Source organism: Schistocerca gregaria, chromosome 4, assembly GCF_023897955.1.
Source record: "Schistocerca gregaria isolate iqSchGreg1 chromosome 4, iqSchGreg1.2, whole genome shotgun sequence".
In the NCBI taxonomy this organism is placed as follows: domain Eukaryota; kingdom Metazoa; phylum Arthropoda; class Insecta; order Orthoptera; family Acrididae; genus Schistocerca; species Schistocerca gregaria.
The window spans coordinates 250,823,161-250,845,354 of record NC_064923.1 but is presented as its reverse complement, the minus strand read 5'-3'; the positions used below and the strand labels follow the sequence as shown (position 1 = coordinate 250,845,354).

Genomic DNA, 22,194 nt, shown 5'->3' with positions numbered 1-22,194 from the left:
TAAGTAAGATGGTGATGCTGCTGCCAAAGAGCGAAGCATGGGCGACATTAGTTGCGTAACCTAAGGGATGGGGAAAGCCGGCTATGTAGACCTCTTGCAAAAGAGCGATGCTATCTCTGCAGCGTTAACCATTTCTTGCGGCATGGAGAATTTTTTGCGCCTTCTGTGAGTGAGGAGGTTGTTCGCTACCAGCTGAAAAGTTTTTTGCCCTGTCTCCACCTCAGGTGGTGTTGTCATGGACGACGATAGAAGGAATATCCTCATAAAAACGCCATTGACTCACTGCCACTTACTTGGGCGCCGGAACAGTAATGACACACTGGGTATCACCCCTAACATTCTCCATGTCGTCTGTTAGAGCGCCACATTCAATGTTGTCTGCTCACTTGTCAGAACGTGCTTGCCACCGTTCATTGTGTTCATGATTCAATCGTTACTTGCGGACGTAAGTTTTTGTGTCAGAGTGTGGAGCTGATAAGACACCATTGCTCCCTCAGTAAGGAAGGCTGCTTTCGGCACGCCCCTGTTGTTGACGTCCTTCTTTTCTTGTGTTTCGCTCATTTGTGGTGGGTGAGGATGTTGCAAGGTTGTCGTCGCCTCGGTCGTGTCCTCGATTCACAGTATGTCAGCACCCACAGTTGATCAGTGGTTTCTCCGTCCATGAGGGATGTCAGTGCTGTTTTGACATAGGCGAGGGGAGGATCACCCTCACCTCCGCTGGCTCCAATTCTCCAATCGGATTTAGCATCAGTCGGCACGGAATACACGACGACCTGACATGACCTTCCTGTCCACAGCTAAAACATATGCATGGTTGGCCGTTGTACATCACTACGGCATAGCACAACAGTATAGCAGTATGTGTTTTATCAGTACAATTTTTATATTTCATGTACCATCGTACACCTCATAAGGCCCTAACATCTGTCATTTCTGAGCCACGTGGCTGATCACATTTCCCTACAGTCGAAAGGCCACAATTTCGAGATTGGCCAGCACCTCAGTGGGAAGTTCTTAGACTCTAATGGTACACACCCCACGCTCATGTGGTCCACTGTAACAATCCAATGTGATTACTGGAGTGTTTGAACTTAAGCGACTTAGCAAATTTGTTCTCCACAGTTGTGCAAGCCTCAGCATTTGTCATCTTGATGTAAATGACCCTGGTTGGAATTGAAAAGTGGATGCCCACGATGTCAAGATTGTCTCACAGGAATCTTTCAACCTCATATGCATGTAGTCTGGCGTGATTTTGATCATGGTCTGTCTATAGGAGTGCTTGATGTTTAGAACTTGTTTCTAATGTCTCACAACAGCTGGGAAGTGAACAACTCCCCCTGCACAGCTCCGATGGTAAGAGAGAAGCAAGACATCTGTGCTTCACCACTGCCAAGGGCAGACTGCCCTCTGGGGAATGAGGAGATGAGAATAGCGTTGAGGCGGCGCAGTAGCTATTGATTTCACTTTTAATATTTAAATATCTTAATATTTAAATGTTTTGTCTTTCTTTTTTTACTTGGTGTGAGAAGGAGATATGAGATTCCACCTTGGTCTACTGATTTCAGTAAGTACCATATTTTCGAGCTGCTAATTAAATTTTTTAAAGTAAAGAGTTGACTAAAAGACAATATTTACCTTGTAATGTACATTCAGTGTGATTATAATATTAGGTTGCATGTGTATCACGCCGTTTGAGAGAGACGTAGCGAGGCCAGAGTCATCAAGAAACGGGAACGCGGATCCTACGTGCTGTCGGAGGTCAGTGCCGAGCTGGCAGCTTAATTTGAAGGCTATTAGTATTACAACTAATGTAAGTACTGTTCCTTTGACCGTTTGAGGATGTATGTAAGATTTTTGGAGACAGTTAAGCCTGAACCAGCATATGAAGCACTGTGTATTATATTCTGAACTTTGTGTTAATATGCGGTAAGCATGCTTTGATTCTCAAACGCTTCGTAGGCCTTTGAGTAAATTTACAAAACCTCGTGGGAAGTGATAGTGTGGAAGTCGCGAAGCCATGTAGAATTAGCACTGATTTAAATGTCATTTTTTGCAATAGGAAACATTGGCTTCTAATAGTAGAGAATTAGTGCATTTATCAGGTTTTCCTAGGAATCAGCGCCGAACCAACCAGTGTACTGAGTTAGATAGAAAAAAACCAGTTTTAATGTCGAAATGTTTCTTCGAATGCGGCAAAGATTTAAACCGTAAGAAGGTCAAACAATAACATTCAGTCAACATCATCAGAAGATACAAAAGAAGTTTAGAAACATAATTGAAAGAGTTCGTATTTTTTTCGTGATATAGTAAAAGCATACATTTGTGTAGCATTCATTTTTGTGCAGTCGACTACGCTGTGATATCTCTAAAGGAAAGACAACGCTTGGGCAGGCATACGCACTTTAAAAATTATTGCCAGCCCAACTCTGATTAGACATTTCAGAAGTTAATTATAAGCTGTTCACCTTTCCATATAGAATTCAGAGTTGATGACAGTTTAATGATTTTGATCAATACAAGGACGCATTGGACTGGGCGTATGTCATTAAAGAAGTGATAGAAAAAATCCGAATGATTTATGGTAGTATGATTCAGCACCTATCACTCGATGGTTCTTAGGAAACGATCATTTTTCATCAGGTACTGTTATATGAGTCGTGACTGCGTATCAGTTACTACCTCTTTCAGATGATACAGGATCAAGAATATTGCCAAGGCTAGTGCAATATATTTAACAGTACTCGTCAATGCTACATATACATAGCGGGAAAAATAAAAACAAAAAAGATAGGCCTATTTGACAGAGAGTGAAGGAAGGAGAAGCGTTAAAGAAAGGACGTACGTTTTCACAAATAGCTAACATACAAAATTTTAATTTTTTTTAAAAAGGCTCCAGTGAAGCCCCCTTTTGATTTGCCATAAAGAAGCGAACTATCTAGAGCAGTTGTGTGTGTCGATAAATTCTGTCGTCACTGCTCGTCGGAAAAATTATGAATTTATGAATGACAGCATACATTGTGAACCTCTAAAAATTGATTCATTTTGTGAATAGGATTTTGGTTTCCAAACAATAGCTGACAATCGTCCCCAAAGAACAAGCTGGCGGTAGCTGTACTGTATAAACAAGAATGTAATTGGAAGTTGCAGAGATCTCCACACGTGCTGGGTAAACGTCACAGATACCAGGCGTGCAGATTACAGGTGCAAAAAGACCGAAAGTTAATCTAATATCCGTAAACATCTGACAGCCAATACTTAACATTAAACGATCAAACTCAGGTTATGACTTTCCCGCTCTTGAACTTTACCTCATCCTCTCATTTCGCTAGGTTTCCCACATTGCTTATTTTGTCTTGCTTACCTATTTTGTTTTGAATTTACTTTATTGATATTTTCAAGATCTAAATTCTTTGATATTCTTCTGATTTACCAGGTGCACATCATTTAGGTAGCTATATTTATATTATGCCCCAATTTATGTATTACCTGTGACTTGTAGGCAATTTCCTTGTTACAAATTTTGACTTAGTTGAACTTTTAATTTAAAGAGAATTCACTCCGTGCAACGAAGGTGGCTTTTGGCCTGTGAGTTTCGCAACAGACCGTTCATAAGTAATATCTGGCAGCGATATATTCATTACTGTCTTGCGACAGCCTTGTAAATGGAAAACTGCTTCACGAAACAAATAAGTAATATAGAACAACCAAAATTTTTGTTTTCATTGAGAAGTATGTGTGCAACTACAGTTACCTAACTTACATCCTGTTGAAGCTTAACGGGGAGGAGGGCTGTCTGAGTCACCCTCGTACCACAGTTTCGTCATCATGATCATCATCTTCATCACCTTCCTTTCAAGAATTCTTCTATTTCCTGTTCTGGAATCACAGCCAAAATCATTCATATCTTTTTTGCAGTCTTGCAATATCTCTTTTTCCCGTTTGGCTTGTAGTTTGGGATTTTCTGATGAATTCCGTGACCTGGCATTATCCCCTATTCACTATACTTTTGAATTTTTTTACTCATGTTGAAAATAATTCATTGTGTTCTAATATCTTCAGTTCTGATCATGTCTCTTCTTGTTGTTCCTATAAACCTCATCTCCACTGTTTGAATTTAATTTCTTGTTTTTGTGGAAACCCGGTTTTCGCTTCCGTAGAATAACACAGCAACCCCCATCATTTTATAGACTTTCGTGACGGCCTCCTTTTGTACTTTATGGCCCAGTGTTCTGAAAATGCTGCCACGAGTAGTTTGAAATTTGTGTACTTTATATTCAGTACCAGAGTCGAAAGCAAAACTTACAGCACAAGCTAAATAAGAGATTTGAGATAGACTTGCTCTAAATGGAATTATCTAAAACAATTTTTGATCTGACTGGACATTTTCCTCACAAGGCCATTGATTTCGTTTTATTACTATAAACTTTTACGTTTACATTTATGAACAATGAATTCAAAGTAAGTGTTAAAGATGGTATGTAATAATCCAACCAACCCATGTCTTAAATTTTCGTTAGTAACTACTTCTTCTAACTGATTTCTACTGTGTTTTATTACAGTGTGTGTATTTTTGTAACGAATTCTCATTATCACTATCTCACTGGTATCAGTGAACGTAGTTATAATACTATATAATGACAAGTTGTTTTTTTAACTTTGTCATCAAAAATCTAGAATAGATCACATTTTTACACGAGCCTCTAATGAAAGTTCGGACCGACATAAGCTTCACATTTTTAAAAAATACTTATAAAGAGGAAATTTTGTTAGTAAAAATCTCTAAAAGATAGAATTCATATTTTTAATTTATGTAGTATGTAAATATAAATATCTGTACTACTGCATAAATAAAAGTAGTTTTTTAACGTTGATATCAAAATTCTCGAAATGTTCTTAACTGATTTACTTCAAATTTTTCACGATGCTTTAATAAATGTTTGTATGGGTATAGGGTTCATATATTTTAAATGTAAATCAATACATATTATAAAAATGGATATGTGTGTGTGTGTTTGTTCCACATCTCCTTCTAATCAACTTGAACGATTTCAACGAAACTTAGTATACATATACCGTACAATCAGACAACAATCACTGTGAGAGTTCAACTGGATGGGAACGGGGATGAAAAAGAAGCGAAGCCCGTGAGGCATGATTTCCCACACTTTATTCATCCATGAGAGCAATTAGCGACTTGCAAGCAATTTTGCAACAATTGAAATGTTTTCTCGCTGGCTACTCCCACAAAATGATTAAATGAAAAATGTTTATGGCTTACAACTTTACTGCCGTACAAGCAGTGAAATTACCGGATGAGGCATGACATTATGATTTAAACACTTATTTTATTCCTTCTTTGCTACTAACTGTATTTGCGACACATTTTACAGACAGTATGCACAAGTACCAGTGAATGTAAATACCAAATTACATCAATGTATGACACATAGTTCAGGAGATATGACGTAATAAACAATGAGAAGCTTGAAAACTTCCGTATTAGAGTGACATTTGAATTTATTACTTCTTTGTTACGAATGCTATTCCCAGTAAATTTCGCAGACAGTATTCATATATGCCCCTTTCCATATACCTACAAAATTATATCACTGTACGACACAGAGTTCATACATTAAGCACAACGCCATACGCTGCGTGGTATTGGCATGGACACACACCAATAAGGTACGCCTTTCTCTGCTAGTGTATTATATGTGTTAGGGGAAAACATTGCTAGCAAAAATCCAGAGAATTTCTTCGTCGATTTACTTCAAATTTTTAAGTGATACTCAAATAAACGCTCATATAAACATAAGCCACAGTTCAAGTTGCAGTTTCAGAACGCTGTAGGAAGAGAACCACTCCTCAGAATGAAATTTGAGCAGCATATTATTGACACAGGGGGGAACGTCATGGAAGGAAAAAAAATTGACGAGAATTCCACCAATTTATGGCGCAGCAGACGGCGTCTTCACGTAAATGTGACAAATAAATCGCAATACGATTGCTATGGTTTGAGTTGCACGTTACACCGTCCGTACTATTCAGTGTGCACGACCGCAGAAATTCAGTAGTCAGCAGATGTGGCACTGGTAGTTAGGTAAGCCCATGCACCGCAACAAGGTGGTGCCACATCTGAAGGGGAAAATCGGTTTTTAACTATCCTGAGCCCAAAAACCACGTTACAAATAAATTGACATGGCTTTTTAATTGTCCTAGCGCCAAAAAGCGGTGTCTAAGTGTCGCGAAACTGGTATTAGACATGTTCAGTATGGTATCCATCTTTTCCTGCCACAAGTTGAATTCGAGAAACAGCTTCTTCCACAAAAGATCGGAATGTCTCGGGGGTCGCATTCAGAATACATTGCACAGTGCGTGCTTCAGTTCAGCTACGTTCGTAATTGGAGTGCTGAACACAACATCTTTCAGATAAACCCACAGCCAGAAGTCAGAAGGGTTACGATCAGGTGATCTGGAAGGCCAGGCTGTAGGGAAATGACGCCTGATAGTTCTAGCACTTCCTAAATGTCTCTGCAGTCGCCGCATCACTGGCTGTGCAGTACGCGGAGGAGCGCCATCTTGCATAGAAATTATCCTACCCACTCATCCACACTGTTGAAGGGTTGGAATGACTTTGGTGCACAAAAGATTTTCATAACGTTTACCAGTTGCGGCACAGGTTACAGGGCCCACAGGACTCATCTCGGAAAAATATGGCCCCACGATAAACGATGCCGTTAACCATTATCACACATGCTTATAGAATGAAGTGGTAGCGGTTGATATGTGTGCGGATTTTCCATTCCCGTATTCTGTAGTTATATGTATTGACAAATCCCTGGAGATGGACTTGGACATCGTCTGTCCACAGAATGCCCCATGGCCATTCATTGCCCACTTCCATGTAAACAAGAAATTCCAGAGCGAACCTTTGTCTTGCTGGCAGGTCAGCAGGGAGCATCTCTTGAACGGATAGCAATGCAGGATTTTTCGTGGATTTTGTGCACCTTGCTCGCAGACCTGTCCAACATTCAGGCAATTCCCCGTGCACTGCGTGTTTGCACACCATCGCTCGACTCCTGCCGCAATTCTGTGGCCACATCTCCGACGGACATCGGATCTACTACTTTCCTCCCTCCGCCCAAATCCACATCATACCTCAGCTGGCTACTGTGGCCGAGCGGTTCTAGGGGCTTCAGTCCGGAACTGCGCTGCAGCTACGGTCGCAGGTTCGAATCCTGCCTCGGGCATGGATGTGTGTGATGTCCTTAGGTTAGTTAGGTTTAAGTAGTTGTAAGTCTAGGGGCTGATGACCTCAGATTTTAAGTCCCATAGTGCTTACAGTCATTTGAACCATTTGAAAAAACATCCGTTTTGGAATTTTGCAGTCATTTTCTGCAGACACTTAGCAGACATCGGACCAATGCCTCTTTTCATACCCTTGAGTGTCCCGAAGGCTACTGGCCCACAATCGTCATTCTTATAGAAGAGCTTTATCAGCAGCGTGCAATCCTTTGAGGGAAAAGTTCATATTGGGCGTCTTGGACCCAAACTGAGGAACAGCTGTGTGCCGCGCGTTTGTTGGTATGCATATTCCGACGCTTACAGTGCCATAGATTGGTCAATTTTTTGTTACTTTTTTCTGTTCTATGACGTTTCCCACTGAGTCAACAATATGCTGTTCACGTCTGACGTCATTCTGAGCATTGCTTCTCTTTCTACAGCATTTTGAAACTGGGTCTTTTACGGACACCATGTATATCCAGAACCAGCAGATGGAGAGATCTCTGCCATACGCCGTACACCGAAGATCAGCAACCATTTCCCGATACATTTTAAGCGACTTCAGTTCCCAGTTAAGGTTCCGTTTGAATTATCAATAAACAAAGCTGAAGGTCAGGGAAACGTTGGAATTAAGATGGACAGAGAGAAAGGGAAGAGAAGTAGGAGGAAGAATATTATGGACAGAGAGAGGGCGCAGACGGAAGTTAGGGCATATTTCTAATGCCCCTACATATTTAGCAGTTACGAAGTATTGCCGGGTTCGCTTGTTTCATAGAAATGTTAAGCAAACTGGAAGAGTGAGGATGCTGTGAAAGTTAGATTAACAGTCATCAGCGAAATGAAACATTTACTACATTGTCGAAATGTGTGAAGTTTAAGTGCATTTCTATGAACGGCAAGTGGACACCTGTCAGATTCACTCACCCCCTGTAGGAGACGGCTGCCAGCGCGGACGCCAACAGTGTTGCCAACAGCAGCAGACTCAATCCTGAGGAGCGCATCGTGACGTTTGCATCTGTGGGGCACAGTCTTCGTATATATAAGCGCCCTTATCACGGTCTTGCGTGGGCCGCCGATGGCCATTGCAACACCACCTCTTGTTGTCCACTATCATTTAAATAAATGCACTCTTCAAAAACCTGTCGTAAATCCGTATCGAATGCTGGGGTCATTAGGGTCACGATCACATCTCTGCCCCCCCCCCCAATTATATCTATTTCAGCCAACGTCGTAGTGTTAAGTACCAAAAAAGGTATGGGTCTCGATAATGGCAATGAAAAAGATTCTCGCATGTACACGGAAGGAGGCAAAGGAACAGTAGTCTCCACATTTACACGCTTGTATAACACCAGTCTGCAAACAGGTGCTCACAATATTAGTACCAAGAGAGATGTTGATAATAGCAAGTGCACACTTCTATATTATATTGTATAAATCATGACGTTGTGAAATATGTAATAGTTTGTTCTAACTATAGTTCTTAAATAAGTTGCACTGCTGGGGCATGCTCTTTTCATTTACGTCGCCTGGAATACGAGACTGTGGAAGTCAGTTTAGGTGTGATACCGCAAAGTGAATCAAAGTTTAATCTTTCGCATGAGGTAACTTGTTTTTTTAATGAAATAACTTCTTCTGACTTCAAAAAAGTTGTATTTTCTGTACCCTGTAGTTTTTCAAGAAACAAAACGTTTCAAAACGTGTCCTCTTGATTTCCAGCGTACCTTCTTATGCAGCAAAAAATGAGTGGGCTCAGTTACCATTTCAGCTAAAGGTTCTCATAATTGATGATGATTATGCGCTCAACGCAGTTAATAATCATAAATTCTGCAACTTTTAAAACTTCTTCTAGAGCTGTCTGCATACGAAGTGCTTCGTGATGAATGATGCAACGGTAAATAAGTAAGTCATGATATTTTTATTTCAAAATAACAACAAAACCCTTTTTTACGCCATTCGTGGTTTTCACACTGCTGTTGAAAAGGAGACAGTTTTATCGGTTGGACTATGACGTTTCTCAGTGCACACAGTTACTACATTTGCTACAACCTCTAGACATGTTTTACCATTGAATAGCTATGGGTCCTAATAGTTCATCTTTAGAACCTGTTGATGAAATAAACTGCACAAAAAGTGAAACCTGCAGTGTATCATTCACGTCACAAGATTCTTCAACTGCTATTGCGAATGTTGAAAACAAATGAATACCTTTGATTTGCTAGTCGGTTGTATTTGAAAACATTTTAACTGTTTAGCCTTTCACTGTTTCAGCAGACAATGGTAATTCTCAATTTTTTTTAAATATCTGCTTTGTTCTTAAAATCCCCAAACATCTTTTTGTATATTCGCCATATGTAAATATGGTTTCCATCTGTTGCAAATCTCTTGACTAAGCACCATACTTACAATAGGCCGTTGTTAGAAGATTTCATCTAGTAATCAATACAGAACATTTTTCTTGACTCTTCTCAATTTCCTCAACTACTTTCCTCCTTGTATCACCGACAGGATATTGAGTACTAAATGACGCGTGTTCAGTTGAAAAGTACCTCTCCAAATTTGATTTCCTGTTATGAGCCAATTTTTCCTGAATAATAATAAGGATTAGAAGGCCATTTAAGTTTCTAGCAAACGCGAAAGTCTCGATCGATTCAGCTTTGAATTAAAAGTGTTGTCTACTGTTTTCTGTGCTTCTCCTTTGTAGGTCCGTCAAACTGGGTGCCTATTTTTTTTTCTTTTTACGCTGAGGTGACAACAGTCCTGGGATACTTCTTAATGTCTTGTCGGACCTCTATTTTACTGCCGTAGTGCAGCAATTCAACGTAGTATGGCTCAAGAAGTCGTTGGAAGTACCCTACAGAAATTTTGAGCAATACCGCCTCTATAGCTGTCCATAAATGTGAAAGTGTTGCCGATGCATGATTTTATGCACAAACTGACCTCTCAATTACGTCCAACAAATGTTCGATGGGATTCATGACGGGCGATCTGGGTAGCCAAATCAATCACTCGAAATGCCCAGCATGTACTTCAAACCAATCGCGAACGATTGTGGTCCGGTGGCATGGTGCATTGCCATCCATAAAAATTCCATGGTTGTTTGGAATCACGAATGGCTGTAAGTGGTCTACAAGTAGCCGAATGTAACCATTTCCAGTCAATGATTTGTTCAGTTGGTCCAGAGAACCGAGTCCATTCCATGTAAACACAGTCCACACCATTATGGAGACACTATTAGCTTCCAGAGTGCCTTGCTGACAACTTGGGTCCATGGCTTGGTAGGGTCTGCGCGAGATTCGAATTATACCGTCAGCTCTTACCAAATTGAATCAGGATTCATCTGACCAGGCCACAGTTTTCCAGTCGCCTACGGTCCAACCGATTTGGTCACGAGCCCAGGGAAGGCGCTACAGACGATGTCGTGCTCTTAGCAAAGGCACTCGCATCGATGTCATAGCCCACGAACGCCACATTCCGCCGCACAGTCCTAACGGATGCATTCATTTCTGCAGTTATTTCACGCAGTGTTGCTTGTCTGTCAGCACTAACAATACTACGCAAATACCGCTGTTTGGGTCGTTAAGTAGTGAGAGGTAATGCCTGAAATTTGGTACTCTCGAAGCACTCTTGACACTGCGGACCTCGGGATTTTAATTCTCTTGCGATTTCTGAAATTGAATGTTCCACGCATCTAGTTCAAACTATAAATCCGCATTCAGAGTCTGTTAATTACGTCGTGCGGCTATAATCACGTCGGAAATCTTTTCACATGAATCGTTTGTATACAAATGACAGTTCAGCCAATACACTGCCCTTTTATGCTCATACGTTGTGTACGCGACACTACCGCCATCTGTATATATCTATATCGCTGTCCCATGAATTTTGTCACAACAGTGTATGGTTCAAATGACTCTGAGCACTATGGGACTTAACAGCTATGGTCATCAGTCCCCTAGAACTTAGAACTACTTAAACCTAACTAACCTAAGGACATCACACACATCCATGCCCGAGGCAGGATTCGAACCTGCGACCGTAGCAGTCACGCGGTTCCGGACTGAGCGCCTTAACCGCGACACCACCGCGGCCGGCACCACAGTGTATATTAATAATCCTACCGAATAGAAACTAATTACAATTTTTAAATCGATGACAAAAATACCTGTAGGATTTGCAGATAGCTGGAAAAATATCGTTAGCGTCATCCTTCGACTACGTACTTCTGTCTTACGCGCGTAATATTGGGACGCGGCTAACCACTGCAAAATAAGACTGCTCACTGATTGTCTCAAGCAACTTACGCAGTCCTGCATGAATCGTGCGTACCTCCACCGCGTTTACACGCAGAGCGAAACTTTTTGTTGTTGTGGTCTTCAGTCTAAACACTGGTTTGATGCGGCTTTCCACACTACTCCATCTGTGCAATCCTCTTAATCCGCGAGTAACTACTGCAACCTACATCCTTCTGAATCTGCTTAAGGTATTTATCTCTTGGTCTCCCTCTACGTTTTTTTTACCCTCCACGCTTCCCTCCAGTACTAAATTGGTGAACCGTTGATGACTCAGAAAGTGTCCTACCAACTGATCCCCTCTTCTAGTCAAGTTGTGCCACAAATTCCTCTTCTCCCCAACTCCAAACAGTACCTCCTCATTACTTACGTGATCTACCCATCTAATCTTCAGCATTCTTCTGTAGCACCACATTTCAAAAACTTCCACTCTCTTTCGCATCCATACATTACTACGCTCTGTATGAATAGTTTCATAAAAGATTTCCTGATACTTAAATCTATGCCGGCCGCGGTGGTCACGCGGTTCTAGGCGCGCAGTCCGGAACCGTGCGACTGCTACGGTCGCAGGTTCGAATCCTGCCTCGGGCATGGATGTGTGTGATGTACTTAGGTTAGTTAGGTTTAAGTAGTTCTAAGTTCTAGGGGACTAATGACCACAGCAGTTGAGTCCCATAGTGCTCAGAGCCATTTGAACTTAAATCTATAGTGGTTGTTAACAAATTTCTCTTCTTCAGAAAAGCCTTTCTTGCCATAGAAGTCTACATTTTATATCCTCTCTCCTTCGACCATCCCCAGTTATTTTGCTGCCCAAATAGCAAAACCCGTCTACTACTTTAACTGTCTCATTTCCTAACCTAACTCCCTCAGCATCACCTGATTTAATTCGATTGCATTCCATTATCTTCGTTTTGCTTTTGTTGTTGTTCATCTTATATCCTCGTTTCAAGACACTGTCCATTCCGTTTAACTGTTCTTCAACCCCTTTGCTGTCTCTGAGAGAATTAGTGTCACTAGCAAACCTCATATTTTTTATTTCTTCTCGCTGGATTTTAATTCATACTCCAGATTTTTCTTTGATTTCCTTTATTGCTTGTTCAATGTACAGATTGAATGACATTGGGGATAGTCTGCAACCATTTCTCATTCCCTTCTCAACCATTGTTCCCTTTCGTACCCCTCGACTGTTTATCACTGCTTTCCTGTATTTTATCCCTGCCACCTTCAGAATTTGAAAGAGAGTATTGCAGTCAACATTGTCAAAAGTTTTCTCTAAGTCTACAAATGCTAGAAACATTGCCTTTTCTTAACCTAGCTTCTAAGGTAAGGCGTAGGGTGAGTATTGCCTATCGTGTTCCTACATTTCTACGGAATCTAAATTGATCTTCCCTAATGTTGGCTTCTACCAATTTTTCCATTCGTCTGTAAAGAATTCGTCTTAGTATTTCGCAGCAGTGATCTATTAAACAGATAGTTCGGTAATTTTCACACCTTTCAACACTTGCTTTCTATGGGATTGGAGTTATTATATTCTTCTTGAAGTCTGAGGGTATTTCGCCTGTCTCATACATCTTGCTCACCAGATGGTAGAGTTTTGTCAGGCCTGGCTCTCCCAAGGCTATCAATATTTCAAACGGAATGTTGTCTACTCCTGGCGCCTTGTTTCTACTTAGACCTTTCAGTGCTCTGTAAAATTCTTCGCAATGTATCATATCTCCCGTCTCGTCTTGATCTACGTCCTCTTCCATTTCCATAATATTGTCTTCAAGTAAATTGCGCTTGTACAAATCCTCTACATGCTCCTTCGACCTTCCGGCTTTCCCCTCTCTGCTTAGGACTGGTTTACCATCTGAGCTCTTGATATTCTTACAGGTGGTTCTCTTTCCTCCAAAGATTTCTTAGATTTTTCTGTAGGCGGCATCTGTCTTACTCCTAGTGAAACTTAGTCTCCCTTAAATGTGTGGAACGGCAGCGAGTAGAGAGGAAAGTGCCTCTGGCGAGGGAACCCTGCAGGTTAGTGGGAGGTGGAATCGCCAACCACGTGGGTGTGAAATTTGAGTTACAACTCTGGTCATTCTCGCATGGGCAACGAAGTTTCAGTTGCGGTGTACGTGCACACGCGTACGTGGTATTTTGTGGTAGAGCCACACGTGAGATACCAAACAGCCGCAGGTGGCTCGAGAACCGCGATTAGCTGACCACTGCGACCGGAAATTTCGCAATTTTAAATGAGTTATCAAGGAGAATGGATTACGGCAGTGTTGTCCGACCACTGCTGCTGCTTACGATGCGACGTTTTGGAGGCAAAGTTCCGCAGGAAACCGGGAAAGAAATGTTTTTAGAATTCTTTATTTTTATTTACTACAATGTTACTCATTTCTTTGATTCCTTCTTGTAATGGGAGATTTCTTTGCTGTTCCAAGTTCGAAGACGTTTTGACACAAACAAATACTGAAACCAAGAACAAGAATCGGGATTAATTTAGGGAAAACACGTGGAAGGATGACCCAACTTGATGCGTCATTCATCTTTCTCAAACAAATATGTTTATTTATTATCAATTTAATCATGAGCCAACCAAGATTCTTGCGAAATACATATAAATAGTTAAGATTTTTAGATTAAATTCACAATGTATTAGGAGATTTGCATTGTACAACAAATCAAGTAGTACTTTAAAAAATGGCAGCTGTGCAACACAATGGTGGCCGGACTACAAACAGATAATTAATTAAATAAACCAGCGGCGGAACTCTGTCCCCGCAAATACACTGAAGCGCCAAAGAAACTCGTAAAGACATGCGTATCCAAATACAGAGACATGTAAAGAGACAGACGACGGTGCTGCCGTCTCCAACGCCTATATAAGGTAACAAGGGTCTGGCGCATTTGTTAGATCGGTTACTGCTACTACAATGGCAGATTATCAAGATATAAGGCAGTTCGAACGTGGTGTTATAGTCGTCGTACGAGCGATGGGACACAGCATCTGCGAAGTAGCGATGAAGTGGGAATTCTTTCGTACGACCATTTCACGAATGTACCGTGAATATAAGTAATCCGGTACATAAAATCTCCGACATCGTTCCTGCCCGAAAAAGATCCTGCAAGAACGGGACCAACGACGACTGAAGAGAATCGTCCAACGTGACAGAAGTGCAATATTAAATATTAGGCCATGCGTAATAATGTAAGTTGACTGTTATTTCTCTAAAATATACTCCTAACGTTTAACCATATCTCATTTATAAACCTGTCCTTGCTTTCCAGACTCATAATTTTGTGTGTTTTCTTAAATACAGAAGCATTTCTTTTGGTTATTATTGTTTGCGTGCTACATTTTATGTGCTGTAGTCTTTTGTTGGTGAAATACGATAGAACCTGCAATCGTTTCAATATTACGAAGTCCGACAATCAGTTTAATACAAAGTTCCGAAAGGGAACATACTTAAATCCATGGTCAGTAACAAATTTTACCAAAATATTTGCTCTCTGAGCCAATATCGTGGACTGTTGCTAATTTCAGAAGAAATTGCATTAACTTTCGTAAATGTTCTGAAGTACGTCAGTCATTTAACGGAAGAGGCCCCAATTTCTTTTAACTTTGCCGTTTCATTTTCATATGGCAATAGTTCCCAATCCGAATTTGCCTTTCGTATTAATTGCAAGTGAAATAATTAATCTCAATTAACGGGATGTGACGCTAAAAGTTGGTCGGTTAAAGTGCACACCTATAATTTGAAGAGCTCCTCAACACAGAGTAAGAGAATGTGAAAATACAAACACACACACACCTGACCTACACGAGCTCCTCAACACAGAGTAAGAGAATGTGAAAATACAAGCACACACACACCTGACCTACACGTGAGTACCTTTATGCTGATCGTACACAACTTTAGTTACAGGCCAAATCCAATAAATCACCCTAGAAGGGACCATGAGGCCTACAACGAACAGGGATTACAATCAATAGAATCAAATACTCAATAATAACAAACCATAATTTCAAGTACAAGATGAAAATTGCAAAATACTATCTGGGTGCATGCAGAAACCTCCAGATTGAGATACAAAGCCCCATAAGGGTCAGCGAAAGGTATAAAGAAACTGTGTTCCTTGCCAGCTCACACCGGGCAGAATTAACAGTCTTTAAGTACAGTACTTACTAAACAGTCTTCATAGATAATTTCAAACAAATGCCGCGGAGGCCAATAGCTTCATGACTCGAGCTAGGCACCGGATAATACTGCCCCGCTGCTCGTGTCTGCTAACAAGTTGTTCGATATATATTTAGCACAGCACGATTGACTGATGCACGTCGTAACCTGGCTGCACACGACGAGAGCGGCTCCTCACCCACTAAACTTGCCGATCTTAACGGTCAATGCTGTAGGAAATTGCGGGCCCCCGATGCCCAACAGTCGCCGGTATTAACTCGCTTCAATCGCCCTGGACGCCAATTACGCTATCACGCCCGTTCAGCTCCATTGCCGGCAGGTGTGGCCTAGCGGTTCTAGGCGCTTCAGTCTGGGACCGCGCGATCGCTACGGTCGCTAGGTCGAATCCTGCCTCGGGCATGGATGTGTGTGATGTCCTTAGGTTAGTTAGGTTTGAGTAGTTGTAAGTTCTAGGGGACTGATGACCTCAGAAGTTAAGACCCATAGTGCTCAGAGCCATTTCAAGCCATTCTTCAGCTCCATGCCCGGCACACCACCCACCACCACTCAGCCCCAGAGGAAACACACAACCCAGCAAAGATAATACGACGATGGCCAGAGTCGATGAAACGCGCGTAATCGTGGAAGCCGCCACAGGTTATATACTACACAGACTGTCCGAAACATTTGCGAAAACTATCACTGGAAGAGGGTGTTGGGCTGGACGATAGTTTACATAGGAACACATTGTTTTTCTTTCCTGGTCGATTTTTAAATCTAATGACTGATTTCAGAACCACTCGAAGGAATGTACACTAGAAACAGCCTTAAGCAGATTCCATTGTTTTCTACTTTCATTGTTGTTGTTAGGCGTGGTTGCATTTTGTGCTGCAAGGGCGTCGGCGAGTTACGACTGATTTGCTGTGGCGGAAGTTCTCTTCCTGAATGATCGCCATTTGTGCCAGGCCCCAGGTTGGTCAAGTCGGAGATATTGTTCAAGGCGCTGGACACAGCATAACTCACCAAAAGTTTGACAACATTCAACAATTTTTTTCTTCTAACATACAAAACTCACAAGAATAAAAGTTGTCACTCTGGTCTTCCTTCAACAGTAATATTATACACTCCTGGAAATTGAAATAAGAACACCGTGAATTCATTGTCCCAGGAAGGGGAAACTTTATTGACACATTCCTGGGGTCAGATACATCACATGATCACGCTGACAGAACCACAGGCACATAGACACAGCCAACAGATCATGCACAATGTCGGCACTAGTACTGTGTATATCCACCTTTCGCAGCAATGCAGGCTGCTATTCTCCCATGGAGACGATCGTAGAGATGCTGGATGTAGTCCTGTGGAACGGCTTGCCATGCCATTTCCAACTGGCGCCTCAGTTGGACCAGCGTTCGTGCTGGACGTGCAGACCGCGTGAGACGACGCTTCATCCAGTCCCAAACATGCTCAATGGGGGACAGATCCGGAGATCTTGCTGGCTAGGGTAGCTGACTTACACCTTCTAGAGCACGTTGGGTGGCACGGGATACATGCGGACGTGCATTGTCCTGTTGGAACAGCAAGTTCCCTTGCCGGTCTAGGAATGGTAGAACGATGGGTTCGATGACTGTTTGGATGCACCGTGCACTATTCAGTGTCCCTCGACGATCACCAGAGGTGTACGGCCAGTGTAGGAGATCGCTCCCCACACCATGATTCCGGGTGTTGGCCCTGTGTGCCTCGGTCGTATGCAGTCCTGATTGTGGCGCTCACCTGCATGGCGCCAAACACGCATACGACCATCATTGGCACCAAGGCAGAAGCGACTCTCATCGCTGAAGACGACACGTCTCCATTCGTCCCTCCATTCACGCCTGTCGCGACACCACTGGAGGCCGGCTGCACGATGTTGGGGGTGAGCGGAAGACGGCCTAACGGTGTGCGGGACCGTAGCGCAGCTTCATGGAGACGGTTGCGAATGGTCCTCGCCGATACCCCAGGAGCAACAGTGTCCCTAATTTGCTGGGAAGTGGCGGTGCGGTCCCCTACGGCACTGCGTAGGATCCTACGGTCTTGGCGTGCATCCGTGCGTCACTGCGGTCCGGTCCCAGGTCGACGGGCACGTGCACCTTCCGCCGACCACTGGCGACAACATCGATGTACTGTGGAGACCTCACGCCCCACGTGTTGAGCAATTCGGCGGTACGTCCACCCGGCCTCCCGCATGCCCACTATACGCCCTCGCTCATAGTCCGTCAACTGCACATACGGTTCACGTCCATGCTGTCGCGGCATGCTACCAGTGTTAAAGACTGCGATGGAGCTCCGTATGCCACGGCAAACTGGCTGACACTGACGGCGGCGGTGCACAAATGCTGCGCAGCTAGCGCCATTCGACGGCCAACACCGCGGTTCCTGGTGTGTCCGGTGTGCCGTGCGTGTGATCATTGCTTGTACAGCCCTCTCGCAGTGTTCGGAGCAAGTATGGTGGGTCTGACACACCGGTGTCAATGTGTTCTTTTTTCCATTTCCAGGAGTGTAGTACTTCCCTCATTATGGAATAACTTTAGACTTTTTACTGTTGTCTTCAGTTTGCTTTATTGGTTAAATACATATTTACACAGCTCTTTTAGTTGCATACCACATGAAGAAATATCTGAAATTACCTTTCAGATTACGAATTTAGTTTTTTAAACTTTTTAAACCTTGTAACATATTTTTAACTGAGGGGCTATTGGAAAGATTTTGCATGATCCTGTTGATAGTATATAATCACATGCAGTCAAAAAATTTCAAAGCTATATGTTACTTAGTTTTTGAGTTATGGAGTGAATGTCTCAGGAAAACAAAAAGTGTGGGAAAAGAGCGATAAACATTGTTAATGCATTTTTATTAGCTCTGTTGTTGTATAAATGTAAATCAAAAGTTACCAGTAGAGTAGGTTATCCCTTGTAATTATGATCGGCGGTGTGTCTTTACTAATCTCAACTTTCTCCTTCGTTTTCCTACCTCCTTTGTAGTTTCTTGCTTTCTTCTCTGCTGACTTCATTCGCGCTGTATTCACTTGGTCCAATGCAAGTTTACAAAACTTCCCAACTTCAACTCCTAGTTGTTGAATTACTTCCAGTCCAGCTTTCATTCCTTCATTGAATGCAGTTACTACATCTCTGGTAGCAATTTTAATAACAATTTTTCCAATAAATTCAATTTTGGATCAAACTTTCTAAATTTTGCTGTTCAGTGACTCATTAACACTTTGCATATTAGATCCAACACATCTTTTAAGAGCTCTTTGGCAACTAAATTTTTAAACACATTCCTTCTACTTTCCGTCACTGCAGGTAGTTAACTACTTTTGTGCCTACAGGCATTAAAATTCCCTCAGACACTAAATGTTAATATGGACACCATGACTCATTTCCCTTGCGACAAAAATAATGCATCGAGTTTGAATCAGAAAATAATTTGTATTACAATATAGCCCATATAGCTGCTCTTATTTTAATAACAGAATCAAATTTTCTGTGATCGTGTTCCCATAATATGAGATTACTGTACTAATGGCAGCATCTGTCTGTATCTTTATACTACACAGGAGTATTCCGTCGGAAAGCTTTTTGCCCTTGTACAGTTTACCTCACACAATAGGGATAGAAATATAAGAAATTTAGCTTCCAAGTTGATGACTGCTAGAATGCGAAATCTATTTTCGAAACTGCTTACAACGATATGACAAACTTCGTGAAAGCAACATTAAACTCTGAAGGGATGTGACTCAACGGACAGATGAGAGGGCACCGCTTTTCTGTTTAATCGATAACTCGAAAACTGTTGAGAGATTGAAACAATTTTTTCACCAAAATTTCATAAGCATTTGGAACATAAGAAACAATAATTTTGAAAAATAGACCTTTTTAAAATCTGAAGCTGTGGATGTCCCCTTAAACAACGCAAATTTCTCTAAAATGTTTGGGGAGATGGTGTGGCCTAGTGTTGGACAGACATGTGGAGCTCTCTTATTCACGGCCAAGGGTTTGGTAGTTGTCGCCGCCGCACGAAGAGTTCCATACCCTGAAGGTGTCTCACTTGGTTCGCTCGCTCTGAGTTATCTAGAGAATGAAGGGGGAGACTTTCTCGTAGTCTAGACGTGTCTTTGGAGCAGTCTCTCGTATTTACACTACATGTTGGGATCTTTTCGCCATTATTACCGTGGGCATAGATCCCTCGGCCCGAAGTGATACAGCAGCAATGTCTTTTATGTAGCAACCAGATACGAGAGGATTACCCCAGTTCTAACGCAACTTCCCCGGCTGTTGACCGCATGCGGGTGGGAAACGGGCGGGGGTTGTGTTCGCTGCTACATACAACACGTCCGAGTTTGAGGGAGTGGGCTACCCTGCCGCCAACTTGGAGGGTTGTTTGAGAGATTGTCCACTTCTCTAGTTGTGTATTTTTATAGCATTGTGCTACACACACAAACACACACTGTATCTTTAGTTGCAGGCATCAGAATTTCACTATCATGTCGTTATTCCCACTAATGTCAGAACTAGCTCGTTTTAACACGTCCTAACCCTATTTTTGTAGGGATGCACGAGTTTATATACGGCATTTCTGCTAGGTGTTCCCGACAGGCTAACCTCACCGAGATGATGGATGCACACAATTCGCCTAGATGTGTGGGTAGATTAACATTTTACGATCTATCTAACAACTCACAAGAAACAGATTTAGAAATGCTGGTCAGCGGACTCTCTAGGTTTTTTTTTTGTTTATTTGTATAGTGCTGCGCAAAACACGAAGTTTCTTTGGGTCCAAGCATCAGAATTTTGCTACGACGTCAGACGATTTAGTAATGTAGTGATGACTCGGTTAGTCAGTCGCTGTGTGAATTTCTTATACACAGAGTACCTTATTTCAACAAACGTGCTCATTTCTAACAGATACACTCTAAGACAAAAGTAAAATAAAAATAAAACCACGAAGGAGCTATGCACATTGGTTACTATTCGATATTCGTACAAGTATCGACGGAAAATGAAAAATTTAAACTTTGGCGACTGATGGATGAATGAGTAACGCTGCAGCAGAGTTTAACCAGTCACATGGCAAATATAATAAACAAGGGGGCATGTCGATACCAGCGCAAGAAGTATTTGCGAATTTCATTCCGTGTACTCGGGCTGCCATGTTGAAGCTGTAGTTCAGTTGCTAGCGTCGTGAGCTGTGAAACACGAGGTAGTAAATTTGCATTCACCTTCTAGTAGTAGTAGCAGTAGTTGTAGTAGTAGCTTTATTCATCTGCAGATCTATTTTTGTAAGGATATATGACATGTCAAAGTATTACAAGATTAGTTCAATTTAAAGTAAGCTAATTCGTATACACATATATTTACGGACTTCTAGTTAGAGACAATCATTAGATTTACTCCTGGTATATAATACTTTCTTTACAAATGACTTATTAAATAATGTAATGCCACACTGTTCACTCATATCTCACTATCAGTCACTGCACACACTATACATACATTGTTTCATAACACTTCACTCACTACACACACACACACACACACACACACACACACACACACACACTGGTGATCACTGGGCCATTCTCTGTACCGCAATTTCCCATTTGAAGTCCTGAAAAATTGAGTCAGCATCCCTCCATAATGAGTGAGGTGTTGAACTCAGAAAGAGGAAAAGGTGTTAGTATTGTGAAGAAGGGAAAAAACATGAAGTGAAGGTTTTATGTGGGATGTTGGATGTTTAATAATAATAATTATTATTTATTTGTATAACATTTTTGTATCTAATCCCTGCTCTGTTTTATCTAAGTGATCCTTCCATGTACTTTTTAGCTGCCTTTTTAAATAAGTGTATTTTTGCAGTTTCTTTAATCTCTTTTGGTAATTTATTGTACAGTTTTATTCCTTGGTAAAAAGTGCTGTCTTGAGTTTTATGATTTTTTTTTTTTTTTTTTTTTTTTTTTTTTTGTAAATGTAAGTTGAGTCTATCTCTTGTTGCATGGCCATGGACAGAGCTGTTTGTGCAGTAATTATCAATGCTATTTTTGATGTGCACAACCGACTAGTTTGACGTATTCACATGGAGCAGTTAAAATCCCCAGTGTTTTGAAAAGACCTTTACAATGAGTGTACACATGAGTAATATGTAATTAAAAGACACTGCATGTTACATACTGATGATAGCATTCTAAGCTGATGACAATCTGTTTGCAAGTACCTTTCTTTGTTCACACCACTTCACCTGAGAATCAATATTCATTCCTAAAAATTTTGCATTTGTTACACAGTCTATAGAGGTGCCATCTACATTTAATTTAACATTGTCATTTTTCCTCTTCCTCGTGAAATTGAGAAACACCATGCTCCACAACAGTGTCTCAAGGGCTACATTCAGATGCGTTGCGCAATGCATTCCTTTAGTTCAGC

At 41.6% G+C, this 22,194-nt stretch overlaps 1 protein-coding gene across 1 annotated transcript in view; it reads right to left on the bottom strand.

Moving 5' to 3' along the window:
• The window catches only part of LOC126267673 (carboxypeptidase B-like), a 71,497-nt gene extending 63,212 nt beyond the window's left edge, over nt 1–8,285 (bottom strand). The window contains exon 1 of the mRNA XM_049972973.1: nt 8,209–8,285. Coding sequence (XP_049828930.1) covers nt 8,209–8,285 — 77 coding nt within the window. The remainder of the gene's footprint in view (nt 1–8,208) is intronic.
• Nucleotides 8,286–22,194: the final 13,909 nt, after the last annotated feature.